At 36.4% G+C, this 16247-nt stretch overlaps 1 protein-coding gene across 1 annotated transcript; it reads left to right on the plus strand.

Moving 5' to 3' along the window:
• The first annotated feature begins 8551 nt into the window (after positions 1-8551).
• Positions 8552-13769, plus strand: LOC131802546 (male determiner protein Mdmd(V)-like). The gene is made up of 2 exons (XM_059122867.1): positions 8552-10528; positions 10586-13769. The coding sequence occupies exons 1-2, from the start codon at positions 9571-9573 to the stop codon at positions 12409-12411; spliced, it is 2784 nt and encodes a 927-aa protein (XP_058978850.1). The 5' UTR covers positions 8552-9570; the 3' UTR covers positions 12412-13769.
• The last annotated feature ends 2478 nt before the right edge of the window (positions 13770-16247 follow it).

Raw genomic sequence — 16247 nt, forward strand, 5'->3', positions numbered from 1 at the left:
ATCTCAATGGGTAGACGCGGACAATCAACGAGATATTAAACGTAAGAAAAGGGCAGAATATGGATATGAACCTCTTGTAGATAGAAAAAGAAATGAGGAATATTTAAAGAAGGGCGGACCAGATTGCAGGAAAGATAAATATGGTAATAAGCAGAATCATGAAATATCACAACGTCATGATAGTGAAATTAAAAGACGCCGGGAAGAGCGAAAAAAACGCCACCATGAAAAAAATCACTCACGTGAATATACACGTTCTAAATTAGGGCTCTGCCAGAGGGAATATTTTTTATATATGTGCTGTCAGTTTTATTATCCATGTACATTTCAATGTTTATGTCAAAATTGTCATTTTACATACTACTCCTAATTTTGGAACAACTCTAGTCAAGATCCCGCATGGACCCGGATCCACTTACCCGATATAGACAATATGGGTATCGATTGAAAGATTATGGAAATACCTATCCATCAAGTGGTCACATGAATTTGTCATGGTTCGTAAGTTATAGTCAAAATATCGATTTTTTGGACCCGGATTTTTTATGAAACCCCCAAAAAGTCAAAAAAAGGGCCCATTATGAGGGTCAACAAAATTGTTTCCAAATTATAGCTGACACTCTTACCTTTCCAAAATGTTACAATTTGTACTAATACCGTTTCCGGGTCCAGAGATGGGGTCTTTCCATCCGCATAACCCGATTCTAACCAGTTCATTAAAATGTTGTTTTCAATAAAAAAAATGGTTTATGTCGCGTAGCAGTCGTCAGCCTTCGGCCGGGGCTTGAGATTTTCTCCTCTGGGTATGTCCCACACCGGAACCAAAGTTTTCTAAATTGGATACCTTTTGTAAGTAGCCGGCCTTTGACCGGGGCTTGAGATTTTCTCCTCTGGGTATGTCCTACACCGGCTAACGCGAACCAAAGTTTTCTAAATTTGACACTTTTTGTAAAAAGCCGGCCTTCGGCCGGGGCTTGAGATTTTCTCCTCTGGAGAAAAGAATGAAAGCCAAATCCCGCTAAAAGAGTCATATTAAGTTCCTTTTCCTTGTCAAAGATGAACTATTAAAATAGAAAATATGAAATTCGTCGATTAATGATTATCGGCATTTAACCAAAAGAAAGAAAAAAAAAAAACTATATAAAATATTTTTTGTTATTGTATAGTTTAGTATATAAGATAAATGTATTGTTTGTAGTTAGATAAATAGTACTTAAGAAATAATTGTGAGGATATTTAATGCCCAGGTAATTTTTCCTTAGTGAGTGTAGGGTTTTTTCAAAATTTACAGCTAGACCATTTCTATATTTTTTGGAACAAGAATTTAGAATGCCCAAAACTTTCGTCTAAGCGAGCTCCTTTAGGCAGAATTTAGAGTAGTTTTTTTGACCAAAATTTGGCGCTCCTAGCGGTGTAATAAAAAAAGTAATCTGAGTATTGACTCACAATTTTTTCGTTCCGGTATAAAAAGTCCAGTTTTATTCTTATGTGTTCATGTCGAAATTAGTTTTAAGAAAACAATGATGTTTAAAATAAATAAGTTTAATGTCTAATTGTTTCAAGAATAATATGTTGTGCTAAATTTTGTTGTGTGTGTGAGAGAGAGAGAGGCGTTGTAAGTAAGAGAGTGTGTGTGGCTTTTTGGGGCCCTTTTAATTTTTTTGTGTGTATATGGACTAAAGGCTCAAGGATGGGTGGGCATAGTGGGGGAGCAATAATATCAAGCTCCTGTGTCATTGTTGTATGTTGTGTATGTTTGTTTTTTCAGTTTTAAGTTTGTGTTTATTCGATTCAATTCTTTAAGTGTTCATTACCTAGGGTTGATTGTGGCATGGTTGAGAACCACCTGGATAACCGCTCCCTCCTGAGCTAGTGCGGAACCCCACCATAACGCCGCGTAGACTGAGTGTTACAATGGTAATGCTACTTCGTTCAGGTAGAACGAAAGTATAACAAGTGGATAAAGATGTAAATGTTTATAAGTGCCGTTGTAAGATTTAGAAGAAGAAGAGTGTGTGTGGCTTTTTGGGGCCCTTTTAAATTTTTTGTGTGTATATGGACTAAAGGCTCAAGAATGGATGGGCATAGTGGGGGAGCAATAATATCAAGCTCCTATGTCATTGGTGTATGTTGTGTATGTTTGTTTTTTCAGTTTTTTGTTTGTGTTTATTCGATTCAATTCTTTAAGTGTTCATTACCTAGGGTTGATTGTGGCATGGTTGAGAACCACCTGGATAACCGCTCCCTCCTGAGCTAGTGCGGAACCCCACCATAACGCCGCGTAGACTGAGTGTTACAATGGTTATGCTACTTCGTTCAGGTAGAACGAAAGTATAACAAGTGGATAAAGATGCAAATGTTTATAAGTGCCGTTGTAAGATTTAGAAGAAGAAGAGTGTGTGTGGCTTTTTGGGGCCCTTTTAAATTTTTGTGTGTTTATGGACTAAAGGCTCAAGGATGGGTGGGCAAAGTGGGGGAGCAATAATATCAAGCTCCTGTGTCATTGGTGTATGTTTGTTTTTCAGTTTTAAGTTTGAGTTTATTCGATTCAATTCTTTAAGTGTTCATTACCTAGGGTTGATTGTGGCATGGTTGAGAACCACCTGGATAACCGCTCCCTCCTGAGCTAGTGCGGAACCCCACCATAACGCCGCGTAGACTGAGTGTTACAATGGTTATGCTACTTCGTTCAGGTAGAACAAAAGTATAACAAGTGGATAAAGATGTAAATGTTTATAAGTGCCGTTGTTAGATTTAGAAGATTTTCCAAAAGAATTTTAGTTTTATTTAATTCCTTGGTTCCTCTTCTATTGAGCATACGATCTCGTCACTTGGGTAAAAAAATGTTTTTTGTCTTAGAAGTTATTTTTAATATAACTTCTGGGGAGAATATCCCAGACAAAAAACAATGGTATATTCAAATTCACTGTAAGTACGGACGCGTTTTATTTTTCGTTGCTAATGAAAGGTGTTTTTTTTTCACAAGCAAAGCAAAATAAATAATATAAAAGCAAACAGTACGCTATTAAATAATCTCAGGAAATATAATCTAAAAAAAAACCTGCTAAAAAATCCTTTTTATTAAGAATTTTTGCAAAATAGTTTTTTTTTCTACTTTATCCTCTTTTTCCCCAAGCACATAAATCGGTTTGTTATAGTGTTAACAACAACAAGTGTATGTCACTCTCTCATACGGAAGAGAGAAATGTAAGTGAGAACGGGCAAAACGTATACCTTAAGTTGACGTCGACAGATTTCAGATCGACCGCGCCAAAACGCCACGAAAGCTGGTATCTTACAGCTAAACCCCAAAGCCGTTCTAAATCGGCATCGCCGAGAGTTTTTCATGACAAAAACTTGCCAGGTGAGACTACTCCCAACGAAACAACAGAAATGTCATATAAACAAAACAATGTAAACACGCCCAAAATAAATTCTATAAAGGTGCTATCACACGATGCGATTGTACATCAAGAAACTATCGCTTCAAGTAAGCATGCGTCTCTTGAAAAAAACAAGAAGCAAAACATAGTTCCTCCAGGCATGGACCGATATGTCTTAGTAACAAAGCGTAAGGCTAGTTCTAGAACTCCAACCAAGGAACCAAAAGCTAAAACCCTAAAGTCTATAAACAATGACCGCAACAACAGATTCTCAATTCTCGGCTCGAATAACGAGACTGATGAAATGATACAACCGGTTAGATCCCAAAAACCTCCCCCACTATATCTTCGCGAAGAAACCACAAACAATCTTGTGAACAAACTCTCCCAAATATTGGGTAAACCTAATTTTCACGTGGTATCTCTTAAGAGAGGAAATCTCCAAGAGACGAAAATACAAACCTATACTGAGTCGCATTATAAGGACCTAGTTCGTGCTCTGGATTCTGAGAAGAAGAATTATTACACCTATCAGATTAAGAGCTCAAAAGGACTAGTCGTCGTCATTAAAGGCCTTCATAGTTCTACACCCATAGAGGACATAAAAGATGCTCTCGCAGCAGAAGGATTCGAAACAAAGTCTATCATCAACATTTTCAATAAAGATAAAATTCCGCAACCTATGTTTAAAGTAGAACTAACATACGAATCTTCGCAACTAAAGAAAAAGGGACAATTTCATCCAATTTATAGCCTTAGGCTTCTTTGTAATCGCGGTGTGAAAATTGAAGAACCTCAAAAAAGAAAAGGCCAACCTCAATGTACAAACTGCCAAGAGTATGGGCATACCAAAACGTACTGTAAATTGCTATCGGTTTGTGTTACTTGTGGTGACCTCCACAAATCATCGGAATGTCCACATCCCAAAACTGACCCAAGCGTCAAAAAGTGCAGCAATTGCGGTGGAAATCATACTGCAAACTACAGAGGATGTCCTGTATATATCCACTTAACAAAATCTAGCTTAGCCACAAAAAAGCCTACAAGCTACCGGGTACGGGAAAATCCACAATTTAATATCAAAACAGCTGAGTTCCCCGAGCTAAACAAGAGGAATGAAACCACCGCTCCTAATTACAATCTCCCCTCACAGAATATGCAATACTTATATTCTGATACTTTGAGAAATGACTCACCTAACTATAAAAATTCAAATATAGAATCATCTATTGAAAAACTAATCGTCACCATGAATTCTTTTATGACAAGTATGCAAAGCATGATGCAAGATATTGTGAGAAATCAATCTATGATTATGCAAATAGTTTTAAAACAAAAATAGATAAAATTCGAATCTGTTTTGGAACGCAAACGGCTTAAGCCAACATAAACACGAGGTCGAAAACTTTATTCACTCACTCAACATACACATTTTACTGGTATCTGAAACTCATTTCACTTCTAGAAACTGTTTTAGAATAAACGGTTACAGTACATACGACACTAAACACCCTAGTGGGAGAGCTTGCGGTGGCACCGCGGTGATAATTTCTAATAAAATTCAGCATTACCCCATGCCAGAATATAAGTTTGACCACCTACAAGCTACAACAGTTGCACTATCTTCAACGAATACAGCTATATCTGCAATATATTGTCCTCCGAGACATAGTATAAGCAAAGATGAATTCGCACACTTTTTCTCATCTCTTGGTAGTAGATTCATTGCAGCTGGAGATTATAATGCCAAACACACCTTCTGGGGATCTAGACTTATTACACCCAGAGGTAGACAGCTTTTAAACTCCATTTCGTCCGCTAAACTGGACGTGTTATCTACTGGCCAGCCTACTTACTGGCCTTCAGACCTGCAAAAACGTCCTGACTTAATTGACTTTGCGGTAACAAAGAATATTAAGAGGGAACAAATGTCCGTGGTACCCTCGTTTGACTTGTCGTCAGACCATTCCCCAACTATAATAACATTAAATGATGTTCAACTCGCAACTTCCCCGGATTATCTACCAAATAAATATACAAACTGGATGAAGTACAAAAAATATGTCAGTACACATGTGAATTCTAACACTCCTCTAAAGTCCGGAGAAGAAATTGACAATGCAGTTAAAATATTTACTTCGATAGTCAACACCGCTGTCAATGTTGCCACTCCCACTAAATTTTCAAAACTAGAAAATAATTCCCATAATCCATCGACCATTCGAAAACTCGTGTCTGATAAAAGGAAGGCCAGAAGAGAATGGCAGAAGCACCGATCACCTAGGTTTCGGGAAAAACTAAAAGAATGTGAAAAACTCTTACAACAAGCACTCAGATTAAATGAAGAGCGAAACCTAAAAATATTCCTAAATAACCTGGATCCCACAGAGAGAACTGACTACAGCTTATGGAAAGCCACAAAAAACTTGAGAAGACCTATCGCCCACGAATCTCCAATTCGCCTAGAAAATGGGACTTGGGCAAGATCTACAGAAGAAAAAGTAAACGCATTTGCCGAACATCTTGAATCTGTATTTACCCCAAATCCCGGACCATCGACAGTTGTTCAACCTTTAATTGACGACATTGTTCCGAATCCAATACGATTTTCTCTAAAAGAAATCGAAAGTTCTATAGCCTCGATAAAACTAAAAAAATCCCCGGGTAAAGATAGAATTACTCCAAACATGCTCAAGAAATTACCAACACCGGCCGTTAAATTATTGTTATTTATATTTAACAGCATTCTTCGAGTAGGGTACTTCCCGTCTGTATGGAAAGAATCTGAAATAGTAATGATTCCGAAACCTGGAAAAGATCCAACGCAGGTAAAATCGTATAGACCCATCAGTCTCCTATCTATACTCTCAAAGCTGTTCGAAACAACTTTACTAAGGAAGTTAACTCCCCATATTACAAATAGCAGTATTATCCCCGACCACCAATTCGGCTTCCGTAAGAACCACAGTACTATTGAGCAAGTGCACCGCATAGTCACAAACATTAGAATGGCATTCGAAAGGAAGGAGTACTGCTCGGCGCTATTTATAGACATTTCCCAAGCGTTTGACAGAGTCTGGCATCTTGGAATTCTATACAAAATTTGTGAAACTCTACCTAAAAACACTCATAAACTTTTTTGTAGTTATTTGTCAAATCGTACGTTTGTTGTTAAATCGAAAGACATACTTTCAAATTCGAGAAAAATATTGGCTGGCGTCCCACAGGGTAGTATCTTAGGACCAATTCTGTACGTGTTATTTACTGCCGATATGCCCACAACCAATGAAACTCTAACCTCAACGTTTGCTGATGATACTGCTTTCATTAGCATACACAAGGATCCTCTGATTGCGTCGGAAAAACTACAATACCATGTATATCTTCTCGAAAATTGGCTGACAAAATGGAGAATATCAGTAAATGCCAGCAAGTGCATACATGTTACTTTTGCTCTAAGACGTGAACTTTGCCCCACGATAAAAATCTTTAATACTCAAGTTCCACAGAAAGATACCGTAAAATATCTCGGAATGCACCTGGACCGAAGACTTACATGGAAGCAACACATCGATGCAAAAATCACACAAATTAAACTAAAAAAGGCCAATCTTGAGTGGTTAATTGGTATACGTTCTTCTATTAAATTAGAATATAAAGTCCTATTATATAAGACTATAATAAAGCCAATTTGGACGTATGGCATACAGCTCTGGGGTACAGCTAGTGCCTCTAACGTAAGTAAACTACAAAGAAGACAGTCGAATATTCTTCGATCTATTACAGGTGCACCATGGTACATAAGGAACGCAAACATCCACAAGGACCTAAATATACTTACTGTTGAAGAAGAAATAAAGAAGCTTTGCCGCAGGTACTTAAACAAACTATCCGAGCACCCAAATAACTTGGCCCGCCAACTCCTACTATTCGGAGGCCACGATAGACTGCGCAGACGTGACACTCTTTCTATCATATAGTTTATTTTTTTTGTCTTACGCTCTCATTATTTTCAGCTCTTGTCTGGCCAATTGAACGTCGCCCACTTTTATACTTCTACAGGTAGTAGTATGCTAAATTGGAAGCTGCTTCTGTGAAGAAATCGAAAAGACTATTACTGTAGTCCGCGGGAAGATTAGTGAAGAAATCGATAAGACTATTACTGTAGTCCGCGGGATGATTAGATATAACTGTATCTAAACAAAGCAACATTATATCCGTAAGACTATTTCTGTAGTCCGCGATTCACTTAGATATATCTGTATCTAAAAAAACTAAACTAATCTTAACTACCTATCCAATCAATTCACGGATATAACTGTATCCACAAGCCCACAAAATAACACACATCTATATTATAAAAAAAAAAAAAACAATAATAATTAAAGCATGAAAAAAATATGGGGTGATTGTATTGACAACCTCCCTATAAAAATATTAGTATATAAGATATGAAACCTTATTGTTATTTTCATTAAATATATGAAAGATTCAATAAATTAAACAATAAGAAAAAAAAAAAAAAAAAAAAAAAAAAAAAAAAAAAAAAAAACAATGGAACTGATGAGGATTGGTGGCTCTTTTCGAAACCTAGGTATTCCCTACCTTACCCCTGGTAAATATTATCATCGTTCTCCACTTATAAAAAAACGTTGTTTTTATAAAAACAACAATACAGGGTCAGGCTTACCATTTTGCAACAACAAGTTTATCAACTCAAAAATTTGCCCTCAGAAAAACACGATTTTTAATAATTTTAAGAACGGATTTCGATCAATTGTGTTTAAAAAATTGTAACTGCTCTTAATCGACATGTTTTATACAAAAACATGTTTTAGGTATATACGATTAGCTTTAAATAATTTTTTTAGGTATATCCAAATTTTCTTGCGCAGAAAAAATACACACAAACCAAGCCCAAGGCAAACAGCCCTAAATTTATTCTACCAAAAACTGATTTGGAGAATGTTATGTGCTAAAATAATCGTTAGGTCTTAAAATATCATTTAGCATATAGCTTCTGTTAGAGGTGTCCCGGTGCCGTTTAATGTTTCTTTGAGAAGTCAAAATTTTATTGTTAGTCCAACAATTTCCGTTTGCTATATTATGTATGAAGTATGACAATTCATTAGCAAGCAAAATTTTTTTTTTTTTTTTTTAACATTTTCATTCATAATTTTTTTATAAATAAATATTGTTTAAAAGTATGTTGCATTACTGTTTCTGTCGAACATTTGAAAAAGAGATTAAATGGAAAATTACGATGTTCTGAGCCACCCTATAATTAGGGAAAATCGATGCTATCGATAGGTAGCAACGTTTCTAACTTCCCTCGTTTCAGAACTTTGGGTATTAAAAGACGGGTTACCTACCCTTGTTCTCTTAATGGCAATATATTTCTTAGAATCGAAACCTTTTATCGATATATTAAGAAAATAACCTGGCGGTTAATCTGGACGTAACACCCTCAGTTTATCATAAGATAAATATAAATCTCATAGGATTTCAATAACGACTCTCGAATAAACAATAAACAGAGCCTGACAACAACAAAAATATGAACGCCACCGACGACGAATCTCGAAAACCGAAAAATAAACCTAGTTCTGAGTCTTCGTCGTCTTCTGATTACATGTCGGGGTCCACAAGTGGATCAAGTGATGGAGAAGTGTCTTCCAAAACATATTTCAAAAATAACAAATCAAAAGTTCTATCAGAGCGAAGGGAAGTCGTATTGGAAGTAGTACGTGATCTATCATATACTATATGCAAGGAAGCAGAAGAAAAATTAGTTGAAAGATTTCCTAGAGAGGATGGATCGAATGAAATGCTTCCCAAGGAAGATAGCATAAATACTAACCATAATTACACAACGGATTCGAATGAACACCCAGTAGAACTAATGACAAAGACAGAAGAATGTAAAAATACAGAGAAGACTAAAAAAAAATCTTTTGTGTGAGCTCTCTCCAAAGAAAAACAACTATCCGCCTATAGAAGCCGTTCTGGAAACACACGTTTAAGTTATTCTGGACACATTAGCCGAACTCATTCAGTAGAAAAAAGTCTATCAAGATATAAAAAAAGTGTATTAAGAAATCGAAGAACTTCCTTTGGACACGGCCGAGATTCTTCTACGACCAAAAGGTCTGTCTCCAGGGACAAGGACAATCGACTAAGACAAAGAATGGGATCTAGCAGAAGCCGAACTAGATCTCACAGTCGATTTCGAAGGCCGGAAAAGAAGCTTCCATCAAGATATCCACGACGAATTCGTTCACAAGATAGACGACATGAAGGATATCGTTCGATGTCGTCAGATTATGAAAGGCTACCGTTACGCCGATCTGAGCCAATCAAAAGAAGAGATGAAGATGAAAGAAGAGACGAATTGAATTTACCACCCGAAAAATTGCGTATGATGCAGGCAGAAATTACGGACAAATCATCGGCTGCATATCAAAGTATAGCTCGTGAAGCTCTTGAGAAATACATACATGGTTACATCAATAAAGTCAATGTGGATTGTGTTGCAGTTATCGCCCGAAAATTGCTTAAGGAAAATATAGTACGTGGTAGAGACGTGCTTTGCCATTCCATAATACAAGCTCAAGCTGCATCGCCAACATTTACCCATGTTTATGCCGCCATGGTGGCCATTATTAATTCAAAATTTCCCAATATTGGGAAATTGCTGTTGAAACGTTTGGTCATACAGTTCAAACGAGCATTTGGGTGTAACGATAAGACCATTTGTTTGTCTTCTTCACATTTTATTGCTCACTTGGTTAATCAAAGGGTGGCACATGAAATTTTGGCCCTAGAAATTCTAACACTCTTAATTGAATCGCCGACTGATGATAATGTTGAAGTGGCCATAACATTTCTTAAGGAATGTGGTATGAAATTGACAGAGGTATCATCGGATAGGGTTGGAGGCATTTTTGAATTGCTTAAAAATATCTTGCATCAAGGCAAGTTGGATAAACGTGTACAATATATGATTGAAGTTTTATTTCAAGTACGCAGAGATGGCTTTAAAGACCATCAATCGATTATTGAGTCCTTAGAATTGGTAGAAGAATATGCTCAATTCACTCATTTGCTATTGTTGGAAGATGTCACATACCCGAAAGATATATTGAGTAAGTTAATAGAAATTAATAAATTATTTTTTTGTCATTAAATTTATTAATTTTTAGACGAATTTAAATTCGACGATCAGTACGAGACCAATGAAGAGAAATATAAAGCACTTAGTAAGAATATTTTGGGTAGCCATGCTTCAGATTCGGATGGCTCCTTCGGTTCGGGTAGTAATTCCGAAACTGCATTATCTGACTGTGATAAGGGCAAAAATGAGGTTAATGATAAATACACGAGTGGTGGCATTATTGATGAAACGAAACCGAATCTGATTGCGTTAAGAAGAACAATATATCTTACCTTAAATTCCAGTTTCGATTATGAGGAATGTGCCCAAAAATTAATGAAAATGCAATTGGAAACTTGTCAAGAAAATGAGTTTTGCCAAATATTGTTAGATTGCTGCGCTGAACAAAGAACCTATGCGAAGTTCTATGGCCTTTTAGCCCACCGATTTTGTAAAATTAACAAGTCTTATATAGAACCATTCAAAGAAATCTTCAAGGATATCTGTCAGACTACGCATTGTTTAGATACAAATCGTTTGCGGAATATAAGCAAATTCTTTGCTCATTTGTTGTTTACCGATGCAATTAGTTGGGATGTTTTAGACTGCATAAAGCTAACTGAAGGTGACGCAATAACATCACGTTGTATTTTTATAAAAATTTTCTTTCAAGAATTGGTCGAATACATGGGTCTGGATCACTTTAATAAAAAACTTAAGACTGAAGTTTTAGCTGGAACTTTGGCGGGACTATTCCACAAAGATAATCCCCGAAATATACGCTTCTCCATTAACTTTTTCACATCCATTGGTTTGGGCGGAATAACTAATGAATTGTGTCAACTCCTAAAGATTGCTCCGAAATCCGCACCCTCGTCCTCATCATCAAGTTCTTTATCATCGGAATTGTCTGCACCATCCGACGACGATTCTTCAAGTGATTCAGAAAATAAGAAAAAACATAAAGGCAAAAATAAGAAAATGACCAAGAAGAAAAATTCTTCGAAAAAAAAGGAAAAAACTAAAAAATTTGTAGGTAAAAATAAAATAGCCGCTAAGAATAAAACTATAAAGCGAAGGACTGACAAAGACAACTCTTCTTCAAAAGATAATTTTTTGAAAAGCGAAAGTAGCAGCAACGAATCAATATCTTCAGATAGTTTATCTTCGGAATTGTTTGCACCATCGCCTTTTTCGTCGTCGGAATCTTCAAATGATTCAGAAAGTAAGGAAAAACATAAAGGCAAAAATAAGAAGATGACCAAAAAGAAAAATCCTTCGAATAAAAGGGAAAAAACAAAAAAAAAAAAATTAAGTAAAAATAAAAAAGCCCCAAACAAAAATACTAAGAAGCGAATGACAGAAAAGGACATTTCTTCCTCTGAAAGTAGAATCAGTGAATCAAAATCTTTAAACAGTTCGGCCTCGGACCAAAATGAGAATGAAAAACGGAAGAAAAGGGTTACATCGAAGTCAAGAACAAAACGGATTAAGATGGTTAAACAATCTCAATGGGTAGACGCGGACAATCAACGAGATATTAAACGTAAGAAAAGGGCAGAATATGGATATGAACCTCTTGTAGATAGAAAAAGAAATGAGGAATATTTAAAGAAGGGCGGACCAGATTGCAGGAAAGATAAATATGGTAATAAGCAGAATCATGAAATATCACAACGTCATGATAGTGAAATTAAAAGACGCCGGGAAGAGCGAAAAAAACGCCACCATGAAAAAAATCACTCACGTGAATATACACGTTCTAAATTAGGGCTCTGCCAGAGGGAATATTTTTTATATATGTGCTGTCAGTTTTATTATCCATGTACATTTCAATGTTTATGTCAAAATTGTCATTTTACATACTACTCCTAATTTTGGAACAACTCTAGTCAAGATCCCGCATGGACCCGGATCCACTTACCCGATATAGACAATATGGGTATCGATTGAAAGATTATGGAAATACCTATCCATCAAGTGGTCACATGAATTTGTCATGGTTCGTAAGTTATAGTCAAAATATCGATTTTTTGGACCCGGATTTTTTATGAAACCCCCAAAAAGTCAAAAAAAGGGCCCATTATGAGGGTCAACAAAATTGTTTCCAAATTATAGCTGACACTCTTACCTTTCCAAAATGTTACAATTTGTACTAATACCGTTTCCGGGTCCAGAGATGGGGTCTTTCCATCCGCATAACCCGATTCTAACCAGTTCATTAAAATGATGTTTTCAATAAAAAAAATGGTTTATGTCGCGTAGCAGTCGTCAGCCTTCGGCCGGGGCTTGAGATTTTCTCCTCTGGGTATGTCCCACACCGGAACCAAAGTTTTCTAAATTGGATACCTTTTGTAAGTAGCCGGCCTTTGACCGGGGCTTGAGATTTTCTCCTCTGGGTATGTCCTACACCGGCTAACGCGAACCAAAGTTTTCTAAATTTGACACTTTTTGTAAAAAGCCGGCCTTCGGCCGGGGCTTGAGATTTTCTCCTCTGGAGAAAAGAATGAAAGCCAAATCCCGCTAAAAGAGTCATATTAAGTTCCTTTTCCTTGTCAAAGATGAACTATTAAAATAGAAAAAAATATGAAATTCGTCGATTAATGATTATCGGCATTTAACCAAAAGAAAGAAAAAAAAAACTATATAAAAAAATTTTTTTGTTATTGTATAGTTTAGTATATAAGATAAATGTATTGTTTGTAGTTAGATAAATAGTACTTAAGAAATAATTGTGAGGATATTTAATGCCCAGGTAATTTTTCCTCGGGAGTGTAGGGTTTTCTCAAAATTTACAGCTAGACCATTTCTATATTTTTTGGAACAAGAATTTAGAATGCCCAAAACTTTCGTCTAAGCGAGCTCCTTTAGGCAGAATTTAGAGTAGTTTTTTTGACCAAAATTTGGCGCTCCTAGCGGTGTAATAAAAAAAGTAATCTGAGTATTGACTCACAATTTTTTCGTTCCGGTATAAAAAGTCCAGTTTTATTCTTATGTGTTCATGTCGAAATTAAGAAAACAATGATGTTTAAAATAAATAAGTTTAATGTCTAATTGTTTCAAGAATAATATGTTGTGCTAAATTTTGTTGTGTGAGAGAGAGAAAGAGGCGTTGTAAGTAAGAGAGTGTGTGTGGCTTTTTGGGGCCCTTTTAAATTTTTTGTGTGTATATGGACTAAAGGCTCAAGGATGGGTGGGCATAGTGGGGGAGCAATAATATCAAGCTCCTGTGTCATTGTTGTATGTTGTGTATGTTTGTTTTTTCAGTTTTTTGTTTGTGTTTATTCGATTCAATTCTTTAAGTGTTCATTACCTAGGGTTGATTGTGGCATGGTTGAAAACCACCTGGATAACCGCTCCCTCCTGAGCTAGTGCGGAACCCCACCATAACGCCGCGTAGACTGAGTGTTACAATGGTTATGCTACTTCGTTCAGGTAGAACGAAAGTATAACAAGTGGATAAAGATGTAAATGTTTATAAGTGCCGTTGTAAGATTTAGAAGAAGAAGAAGAGTGTGTGTGGCTTTTTGGGGCCCTTTTAAATTTTTGTGTGTTTATGGACTAAAGGCTCAAGGATGGGTGGGCAAAGTGGGGGAGCAATAATATCAAGCTCCTGTGTCATTGGTGTATGTTGTGTATGTTTGTTTTTCAGTTTTAAGTTTGAGTTTATTCGATTCAATTCATTAAGTGTTCATTACCTAGGGTTGATTGTGGCATGGTTGAGAACCACCTGGATAACCGCTCCCTCCTGAGCTAGTGCGGAACCCCACCATAACGCCGCGTAGACTGAGTGTTACAATGGTTATGCTACTTCGTTCAGGTAGAACGAAAGTATAACAAGTGGATAAAGATGCAAATGTTTATAAGTGCCGTTGTAAGATTTAGAAGAAGAAGAGTGTGTGTGGCTTTTTGGGGCCCTTTTAAATTTTTGTGTGTTTATGGACTAAAGGCTCAAGAATGGGTGGGCAAAGTGGGGGAGCAATAATATCAAGCTCCTGTGTCATTGGTGTATGTTTGTTTTTCAGTTTTAAGTTTGAGTTTATTCGATTCAATTCTTTAAGTGTTCATTACCTAGGGTTGATTGTGGCATGGTTGAGAACCACCTGGATAACCGATCCCTCCTGAGCTAGTGCGGAACCCCACCATAACGCCGCGTAGACTGAGTGTTACAATGGTTATGCTACTTCGTTCAGGTAGAATAACTAATAACTAATGAATAACTAATGAATTGTGTCAACTCCTAAAGATTGCTCCGAAATCTGCACCCTCGTCCTCATCATCAAGTTCTTTATCATCGGAATTGTCTGCACCATCCGACGACGATTCTTCAAGTGATTCAGAAAATAAGAAAAAACATAAAGGCAAAAATAAGAAAATGACCAAGAAGAAAAATTCTTCGAAAAAAAAGGAAAAAACTAAAAAATTTGTAGGTAAAAATAAAATAGCCGCTAAGAATAAAACTATAAAGCGAAGGACTGACAAAGACAACTCTTCTTCAAAAGATAATTTTTTGAAAAGCGAAAGTAGCAGCAACGAATCAATATCTTCAGATAGTTTATCTTCGGAATTGTTTGCACCATCGCCTTTTTCGTCGTCGGAATCTTCAAATGATTCAGAAAGTAAGGAAAAACATAAAGGCAAAAATAAGAAGATGACCAAAAAGAAAAATCCTTCGAATAAAAGGGAAAAAACAAAAAAAAAATTAAGTAAAAATAAAAAAGCCCCAAACAAAAATACTAAGAAGCGAATGACAGAAAAGGACATTTCTTCCTCTGAAAGTAGAATCAGTGAATCAAAATCTTTAAACAGTTCGGCCTCGGACCAAAATGAGAATGAAAAACGGAAGAAAAGGGTTACATCGAAGTCAAGAACAAAACGGATTAAGATGGTTAAACAATCTCAATGGGTAGACGCGGACAATCAACGAGATATTAAAAGTAAGAAAAGGGCAGAATATGGATATGAACCTCTTGTAGATAGAAAAAGAAATGAGGAATATTTAAAGAAGGGCGGACCAGATTGCAGGAAAGATAAATATGGTAATAAGCAGAATCATGAAATATCACAACGTCATGATAGTGAAATTAAAAGACGCCGGGAAGAGCGAAAAAAACGCCACCATGAAAAAAATCACTCACGTGAATATACACGTTCTAAATTAGGGCTCTGCCAGAGGGAATATTTTTTATATATGTGCTGTCAGTTTTATTATCCATGTACATTTCAATGTTTATGTCAAAATTGTCATTTTACATACTACTCCTAATTTTGGAACAACTCTAGTCAAGATCCCGCATGGACCCGGATCCACTTACCCGATATAGACAATATGGGTATCGATTGAAAGATTATGGAAATACCTATCCAACAAGTGGTCACATGAATTTGTCATGGTTCGTAAGTTATAGTCAAAATATCGATTTTTTGGACCCGGATTTTTTATGAAACCCCCAAAAAGTCAAAAAAAGGGCCCATTATGAGGGTCAACAAAATTGTTTCCAAATTATAGCTGACACTCTTACCTTTCCAAAATGTTACAATTTGTACTTATACCGTTTCCGGGTCCAGAGATGGGGTCTTTCCATCCGCATAACCCGATTCTAACCAGTTCATTAAAATGATGTTTTCAATAAAAAAAAAAATGGTTTATGTCGCGTAGCAGTCGTCAGCCTTCGGCCGGGGCTTGAGATTTTCTCCTCTGGGTATGTCCC

Source organism: Musca domestica, unplaced genomic scaffold, assembly GCF_030504385.1.
Source record: "Musca domestica strain aabys unplaced genomic scaffold, Musca_domestica.polishedcontigs.V.1.1 210, whole genome shotgun sequence".
In the NCBI taxonomy this organism is placed as follows: Eukaryota; Metazoa; Arthropoda; class Insecta; order Diptera; family Muscidae; genus Musca; species Musca domestica.

Excerpts from the sequence above, each read along its gene's own strand:
- LOC131802546 (XM_059122867.1), top strand. The coding sequence starts at position 9,571 with ATGGGATCTAGCAGAAGCCGAACTAGATCTCACAGTCGATTTCGAAGG. Across the intron at positions 10,529-10,585 it reads ATACCCGAAAGATATATTGA|ACGAATTTAAATTCGACGAT; the intron begins GTAAGTTAATAG and ends ATTAATTTTTAG.